We start from the raw sequence: 8,650 nt of genomic DNA, 5'->3' as shown, positions 1-8,650 counted from the left end.
GATGGTTTGAATAGATTTCACAAAGAATCTGGCAATTGAGCTAACATGAAGAAATGTAAGAATTGTGAATATCAGGGAAAGCATTCCAAGCAGAATTAATAGCCAGTATAAAGGCCTGAGAAATAAGTACATCACTCTTAAACCTGCAGCTTATTACCAGCAGAGTGAACCCTGTCAAAGGTGGTAGATAGGGGTACTGGGCAATATGGAAATAAGGTAAGGCTTCAGAGACCATGTGGGCCCTTGAACTTTTGTAGAGTTAAAAGAATGTCTTTGTTATTGTTTCAAGCAGAGAAGTAACATTTGACTTCTGATTTAATAGGATTGCTTTGCTTTCTCCTTATTAAGAAGAGACTGTAAAAGGTCCAGGAGATCTGCTAGGAGGCTGTTGAAATAAGCCATGCAAGAATGATGGCCTCTTAAATTTGGCTAATTACAGTAGTACTTAGGAGATCAGGCTAATAGCATTCTTAGTAAATATAATAGGGAATTCAAGGATAGAACCTTCAAGGATGACTCCTGTAAGTTGGATTTATTATTCACTGAAATGAAGATGTTGCTTTATGTCTGAAACACTGAAAATATGGGACAGTAATATTGATTTTAGGTTGAAAATACAACATCCCAGTGGGAAAGTGTTTTAGTGCTGGATCTTGTACAAAGATCTATGACCCTCTATTTTGAAGGAATGTTTACCAAATCCAGTGACAAATGTTTAGTTGTTTTCATCTTGAACATCTCAGGAAGAAAACCTGGAATTAAATGATCTAGTTACATGCCTTGATACTATGTTAGAGTATTTTTTCCCAGAGTGGCCAAATGTCCTTTACTCTTTTCCAGAGTGTCTTCTCTGAAAGATATCTTAAAGGATGGGGAGAGTCCATGAAATTCCTCTAAATGCTATATGCTGCTACATTTTAGGGAGACAGAGAGATGACTCAGTGGTTAAGAGCACTGGCTGCTCTTCTAGAAGTCCTGAGTTCAATTCCCAGTTCAATTGAGATGGCTCACAACCATCTATAAAGGATCTGATTTCCTCTTCTTACGTACAAGTGTACGTGCAGCAGAGCACTCATATATAAACAAACATTTTAGTTGTTGTTTTTATTAGGTAATCATTCAAAATTGAAATTATTATAACTTGATTTCTCTATCCCCCACCCCCAAGAATTGAAAAAGTATGGGTCCGAGATGGAGCTGCATATTTTTATGGCCCTATCTTCATTCACCCAGAAGAAACAGAACATGAGCCCACAAAAATGTTCTACAAAAAAGAAGTGTTTCTAAGTAATCTGGAAGAAACCTGCCCTATGAGTTGTATTCTGGGTAGGTATTTGTCCTTTTTCATCACATTTGTTCTGTAAAACTTTGATTAAGTACTGCTGCTATTCAGGGCACAGTTCTAGATGGTGAGTCTATAGCAGCATAAAAATATCAGAAGTCTCTGCTTTCATAAAGGCATTGGGATGAAGGTTGGGGAGTCAGTAAATAAATAACAGAGAACATCAGGTGGTAATTAGAGTTTTAAATGAAAATAAAACAAAGATTGACAATGTTGAGGTAAGATCACATGATCTTAATCGGCCAGAATTTTACTGATAGATGGCATATGAATGGATCCTTGAAGAAGTTTTAAAATAAACAAAAGAGAATTATGTGAGGCTGTCTTCTAGGCGCAGCGAGAGAGTTGTCTTAGATTGTCTGTTCTTGTTTGGAACTAAAAGGATTGGATAGCTAGAATAAGAGAAGGAATGTGGTGTAAGAAATGAGGCCTTTGAGCTTTCTGGATACTGAGACATAGTAGGTCTTATGGACAGTGGTTAGACTTGAAAGGAAATCATAGTGGGTTGAGCAGAGCTATGAGGTGAGGTACAAATCATTGGCTGCTGTGTAAACAGTGGTTTAGAGTAACATAGGGAATAGAATAGCCTAATTTTTCAGTTTCTGTTAAACTTTTTTTTTTAAGAATTATTTACTTACTTTATTATATGAATATACTGTGGCTGTTTTTAGACATACCAGAAGAGGGGCTCAGATCACATTACTATCCCATCTGGTTGCGAGCCACCATGTGGTTGCTGGGAATTGAACTCAGAACCTCTGGAATAGCAGTCAGTGCTCTTAAAGGCTGAGCCATCTCTCCAGCCCTCTGCTAGATTCTTAAACTTTATCATTTTATTTTCTCCATTCCAATGTAATGTCTTGGTTTCTCTTTGCTCATCTATCAAGTATTCTGTTTCTACGATCTAGTTGTATGCATCGTCATATTCTAACAGTGTTGCCAGCTGTTACATTTCTCTAAGGCCTGAGAGCCACTAGATCATACACTAGCCACACTACATCCCTTGAGATGGCTTCCTAAAAGATTACTAGTTACAGACTTTACATTACTGGTTGGTGTTTTGCAGGTCCCCCACCAACACACCAAGTCAGAGATTGAAGCCAGGGCCTTGTGTATGCTAAGTGCACACTCTACCATTAATCTGCATAGCTACATCCAGTCCCCCAGATTGTTGATGGTTTTAAAGAAGACACCATAGATCACAGCCAAAGAAAAATTTGCAGATTCAAACATATGTTAGTCTTTATTTGATGATGTTGCTCATAATTATTTTCAGGATTAGATATGGCAAACTGCTTAGTAATTCAGCACATTTTCAACTTTCTACCACAAAGAAAGTGAACTAAGAGCAGTAAAGTCAATAAACTCTTGCTTTTCTGTAGCAGAAAATATCTTCCTTTTAAATTCTGATCCAGACTAAAGTTACTTCCTAGTGTAAACCCAGCAAGGAGATTAAAATGAAGCATAATAAAGGTGAGACTGAAGTTTCCTTGTGTTAGGGCAGCTATATAATTTGTTGGGTTAATTTTTATTTAATTTTAGATTTTGTACAACTTTTCAAATGACTTTTTTTTATTCTTTAACAGTAGAAAACCATGGCCCCTCACTAGAACCCAAAGAACATTGCTTCTAGCACTACATTTATAGGACCTTAGAAGACTCAAGTAGTATAGCTCATCACAAAATAATAAATACTGCTTCAGGAGCTGTATTGAATGATACCAAAAGAATCTTAGAGAGAAATATCCATGACATAAATGTCCCACTGTTTTTTGTTTGGTTGGTTTTGATTTTAAATGTTATAGTTATGACTATCCTGCAACTCACTGCATAGACCAAGCTGGCCTCAGACTCACAGAGATCTGCCTCCCAAGTGTACACCACAATGCCTGGCTTAGGCTCTTTTTAAAAGAGAAAAAATGTCTCAAAATGAAGTCCTGACTGGCCTGGAATTCAATATGAAGACCAGGCTGGCTTGAACCTCAGATCTGCTGGCCCAGCCTCCAAGTGCTGAGTTTAAAATCATTTATGTTATTATATCCAGCTCTATTTCCTTTTTACTATTTATTTTTAAGATGTATGCATATTTTCACTGCATATATGTCTGTGTACCACATGTATTGCCCAAGGAGGCAAGAAGAGGGCATTGGATCTTCTGGAACTGTAGTCACAGATTATTATAAGCTGTCATGTAGGTGCCGGGAATCAAACCTGGGTTCTCTGCAGGACAGCAGCCAGTCCTTTTACTGCTGGGCTGTCACCACAACCACAACAAACTCATTCTTGATTCAAAAAAAAAAAAAAAGATGTAGAGAAGCTATATTCCAAGCAACAACAGCCATCTTTGTCTCCACAATATAGATCATGATTCAGATGAAACTCTGGAAAGTCTTGGTAACTCATTGAGATGGCACAAAAGTTGTTAGCAATGAAGTCTTATTTAAAAAAAAAAAAAAAGACAAATGTTGAGCCAGGGAAGTGGTACAGACCAGTATTCCCACGTACTTGCAGGCTAAAAGCACAAGAATTTGAAGCCAGGCATAGCAACATAATGAGACTTACATTAAAAATTTTAGGAGTTAGAACATGGCAAAATGATGAGGTGAAAGGCACTTGTCACCAAGCCTGATAACCTACATTCAGTCCCTGGGAACTACATAGTGGAGGGGAAAACTGGCTCCTGCAAATGTCCTCTGACCTTCACATGTGCTACTCTATTCACAAGCACACTTTTTAAAAAAAGTTTTCCCACTCGGCATGTGACCCAAGTTCCCCTGGAACTCTATGTAGACCAGGCTGACCTAGAACTCATGGAGAGTTGTCTAACTCCACCTTCTGGATGCTGAATTTAAAGATGTGAAACTAAAAAAAAAAGAAAGAAAGAAAAAGAAGAAAATTAAATTCCTAAGTGAAAAAAGTAACACAACTTAACAAGTAGGTAAAGCTGGGCTTTCCTAAAAGCTAAGTAAAGTTAGGAGGGAGCTAAAGCACAAGTCAGGACCTCAGGAGGTGGAATAGTGATGTGAGCATTCAGACGACACAAGCAAAGGTGCATCTGGGCCACAGCTCCACGAGGAAGCTGCTGCTGGAAGTTGTGTTAGGCAAAGAAGCTAAAGACGAGCCATCAGAAGTCTTCCAAGAATTAGAAAGGCAGACCTTGGGGCTGATACTTAAGCTGTTTTTTCTCTATGAGATGTGACTCAGTAAAAAATAAATGGTAGATGCCCCTGAGAATGAGCAGTCACCAGATGTCACCTGCATAGTTGCTGGGAGACTGGAAGCTTTCCCCAGCCCTCTCTTTCAGGCCATCCAGATAACCTAAGAATAAAGCCAGCCCAAAAATATGACTAGCATTTGAAACATCCTGGAGCCCACTAAACAGTATCTACTAGATGAATACTTTAGGAGCACAACCAGCTATGTTACAGATCTCTTAGATCTTACAGATGCAAAGCCAAACCTAGGCTATACTATACCATTTGGCTGTCTGGGATGAGCTGCAAATGACCCCACCCAGAATTCCAGCTTTAGTATCTGCCCTTTTGCTTACACACTGTGACAATAGTTTGTAGGATATTTTTAGCGTATGGTTGTTGTTTATAAGAAAAGTGGTTGTTGAACTGGAGAGCTTTAGTCACCTCTCTTCATAAGATCCCTCTCATCCCTTGAACCGCTACTAGAAAGGACACTTAGGCATTTGCTTCTAGAGTCTACTTGTAATTTGGAAGATGGCATGTTTGAATATGTAGTTTTAATGTCACTACAATAACTAAACTAGAAATTTACATCCCTTATTTGGGGCTGGGCATGTAGCAGTAGAACACTTACTTAAAGCCCTGGATTTCATCCCCAGGATTGCAGAGAAACAGAACAATTCCCAAAGCATCCCAGTCCCCACTTTTTGTCCCCACATTTTAAATGTGTGTCATTTGATACTTGGGCCCCAACTGAAAATACATGCTTAATTTGCCTTTTAATGTGCTATGGTTTCAATTTAAGTGTTCCTCCAGGATTCATAGGTCAAAACCTAATGCCACTGGGATCTTCTGGGAGATGCTGAGGTCCTAAGAGCCATGCACTGAGTAGATAAGACACGATTTCAGGGAGGGATCATACACATTGGTTCACTCTTTCCTTCCATTTTTGTGCTTCTGCTATCCATCATGCTTCAGATACCTAGAATATTCCCATGCAGTAAACAAGAACGTATCAGATACTAGTGCCTTCATTTAGGACTTCCTTTCTCCTAGAACTGGAAAAATGTCTGTTCTTTAGAAATTGCCCAGTCCAGTCCACAGTAGTAGTGCTATAGTAGCCTAAATGGACAATTTTTTTGAAGTATAATCATGTCATCTTTCTGAGAGAATTCCATATTTGACAAAACAGGCAAATTCTCTGGAAGGTTCATCCTTCAGGAAGCTTCTCACAAGTCAAGCAGTCAGCTAAAATTTATTTGAGGACTTAGGAGGGAAGGGAAATCTTCTACTCTACTCTGCCCTTGCAAGGCACCAGAAACTTGATACCAAGAACCCAGGCTGTCATTTTCAAAACTGTTGCTGAAGACAAAGAAAAAAAAAAAGTGGGGGATAAGGGGAGAGCTGGAATGATGGCTCAGCCGTTAAGAGCACTCCCTGTTCTTCTATTTCCAGTGCCCACTTGGCAGCTCACAACTGTCTGAACAGCTCACTCCAGTTCTGGCTATCCATCACCCTTTCCTGGCCTCCATGGGCACCAGGCATGCATGTGATGCCACAGACGTATATATGCAAACAAAACACAGATAAACATATTTTTTAAGGGAGGGTAGGTTGAGGCTAAGTTACAAAGTCACTTGTCAGGTTTCAGCCACATTTTCATAATTAAACATTATATGGTTTGTCTTTTGATTAAAAAAAAAAAAATGGGCCGGGCAGTGTTGGCACCCCCCTTTAATCCCAGCACTGGGGGGGAAGGGGCGGGGGATCTCTGAGTTCGAGGCCAGCCTGGTCTACAGAGGGTTTTCCCAGAATAGCCGGGGCTAAAGAAAAAAACCCTTTTTTAAAAAACCAAAAAAAAAAAAAAAAAAAAAAAAGTTGATTCTAGTCAAATGAAATAGCTGAGTAGATAATCTGAGCTCTATTCCTCTGTCCCGGGTGATGTAAGGAGGGAATCACGAGTTATTCTCTGACATACGTGTCCCTCTACTCGTGTATTATGGCATATACATACACACTAAATAAATGAATTACATATATATATATGTATATATATACACACACACACACATACATACATATACATATATATGAATGAATGGTGTGTGTGTCTGTTAGTATATGCATGTGTTCCCACAGAGGCCCAAAGGGGACACTGGACCTGGATTTGAAGGCTGGAGGTATTGTGACTGCTGGGTATTGAACTTGGCCTTCTGGAAGAGCAGTAAGCATTCTTAACCACTGAGCTATGTCTGTCCAGCCCCTCAAAAGACATTTTTATTCTAACAGTTTTTGCCAGCTTTTCTTCTGTGAAGAAATGGCTGTTGACATATCCCCTATACCACTGTTTCCTCTGATGTAACTTGGGTAAATCTTTTCGAAAGAGTTCCTGTTAAAATGCATTGCCTCCTACAGTATTTAAGCCTTTTTTATATCCAGAATCTTACTTAATCCTCAACATGATTATATAAGAAAGATGATAGTATTTTCCAGAAAGGTAAAATAACTGCCCAAGATGGGTCAGAACTAAAACCTGAGTTCTCTCTCTCACTTCTGTGTCGGTCTCATTAGCTGATTGATAGCCAGTTGGGATATATGTGTATGAACTGACGAGCCTGCAGTATTGAACAGGGTGATGCACAGTGAGACATGGTTGTTTTGTTTTTGATATAAACCCCACTTATTGCTCAGAAAGTAAGATATAGGGGCTGGAAAGATGGTTCAGGAGTAAAGAACACTGACTGCTCTTCCAGAGGTCCTGAGTTCAATTCCTAGTACCATGTTGTAGCTCACAACCATCTATAATGGGATTCATGCCCTTTTCTGGTATGTCTGAAGACAGTTACAGTGTACTCATATAAATAAAATAAATAAATCTTTTTTAAAAAATCATTTAGCGCTGGGCGGTGGTGGCGCACGCCTTTAATCCCAGCACTTGGGAGGCAGAGGCAGGCGGATTTCTGAGTTCGAGGACAGCCTGGTCTACAGAGTGAGTCCCAGGACAGCTAGGGCTACATAGAGAAACTCTGTCTCGAAAAACCAAAAAGGAAAAAAAATTCATTTAGCTCCATTTTTACAGTTCAGTATGCACCAACTACCAAAGGGCCTTATTCTGTAAACTTCAAAGGATTTATGATTCCATTATGTTAACTTTATACATTGTTGAATGTAAATCTTATTTTTATACTTTTTTTTTCTGTCTCAAACAAGTTTTAAAGATGTTAAGTAGATCGTTTTTTCGGTTCCCTGGTAGAATTAGTAGGCATATTTAGAAAACAGTCTTGGAAATGTCTTAGAAGATACACTGAGAAGACAGTCATAAGACCTTCATACTGAATATCACATCTGGGAAGAATTAAGCAATGATCAGAGTGACCAGGTATGGTAGTACACACCTTTGATCCCAGCACTTGGGAGCCAGAGACAGGTGAATCTCTGTGAGTTTGAAAACAGCCTGGTCTACATAAACAGTTCAAGGACAGCCAAGTCAGCAATAATAATGGTAGTGATCCAGTAGCCATAGAGGAATTACTTGAGAATAAACATGGGCTTACCTGCCAGAGAGTGGACTTCTACTGTTGACCACTAAGATTATAACAGTTCTAGAACTGGGGCCTGGACATTCCATTCTTAATTATAGGTTGTTTCTCTCTTCATAAACGTATTTTATGCTTTTATCAGTTTTATCAGTAAAGCAAGAAAAATAAATAGTTTAAGAATAAATCTTTTAAATTTTTGAAAGGAAAAAGGGCCAGAGTTTTTTGTTTGTTTGTTTTTAAATCATACAGAGAAAATCCAAGAGATGGTTTTATATATCATTTACTTTATGTCTCAGTGGGGCTTATCACAGGATTGCTGCCCAGGGCCCCCTCACCAGGTCAGATCTTACTACAGTCATCTGCTGGAAATACAGGTTCAGGACCCTGTGGTCTCCATTCTTTACCAGAACCTCCCTTCATCTACTCTGCTGGAAAGCTCTGGGGCACTCCCTAGGGGCTGAGGGCTACTTTCCTGATCTGCACCCAGTTCCATATGCTCAGATGATAAGCAAGCAGCCTTCATTAGACCTCAGTTGCCTTCCTGAAGGCACTAGACCATAGATGGTCCTCAGTAA

The 8,650-nt window shown here is 39.2% G+C and overlaps 1 protein-coding gene across 1 annotated transcript in view; it reads left to right on the top strand.

The window, feature by feature from the left end:
- Pbrm1 (polybromo 1) overlaps nucleotides 1–8,650 on the top strand; it is a 74,356-nt gene that overhangs the window by 46,641 nt on the left and 19,065 nt on the right. Inside the window, exon 16 of the mRNA XM_028787552.1 lies at nucleotides 1,169–1,326. Coding sequence (XP_028643385.1) covers nucleotides 1,169–1,326 — 158 coding nt within the window. The remainder of the gene's footprint in view (nucleotides 1–1,168; nucleotides 1,327–8,650) is intronic.

Source organism: Grammomys surdaster, unplaced genomic scaffold (assembly GCF_004785775.1).
Source record: "Grammomys surdaster isolate TR1022 unplaced genomic scaffold, NIH_TR_1.0 125669, whole genome shotgun sequence".
Lineage (NCBI taxonomy): Eukaryota > Metazoa > Chordata > Mammalia > Rodentia > Muridae > Grammomys > Grammomys surdaster.
Note: the sequence above shows the minus strand (reverse complement) of the source record. Positions and strands in the feature narration are given on the sequence as shown.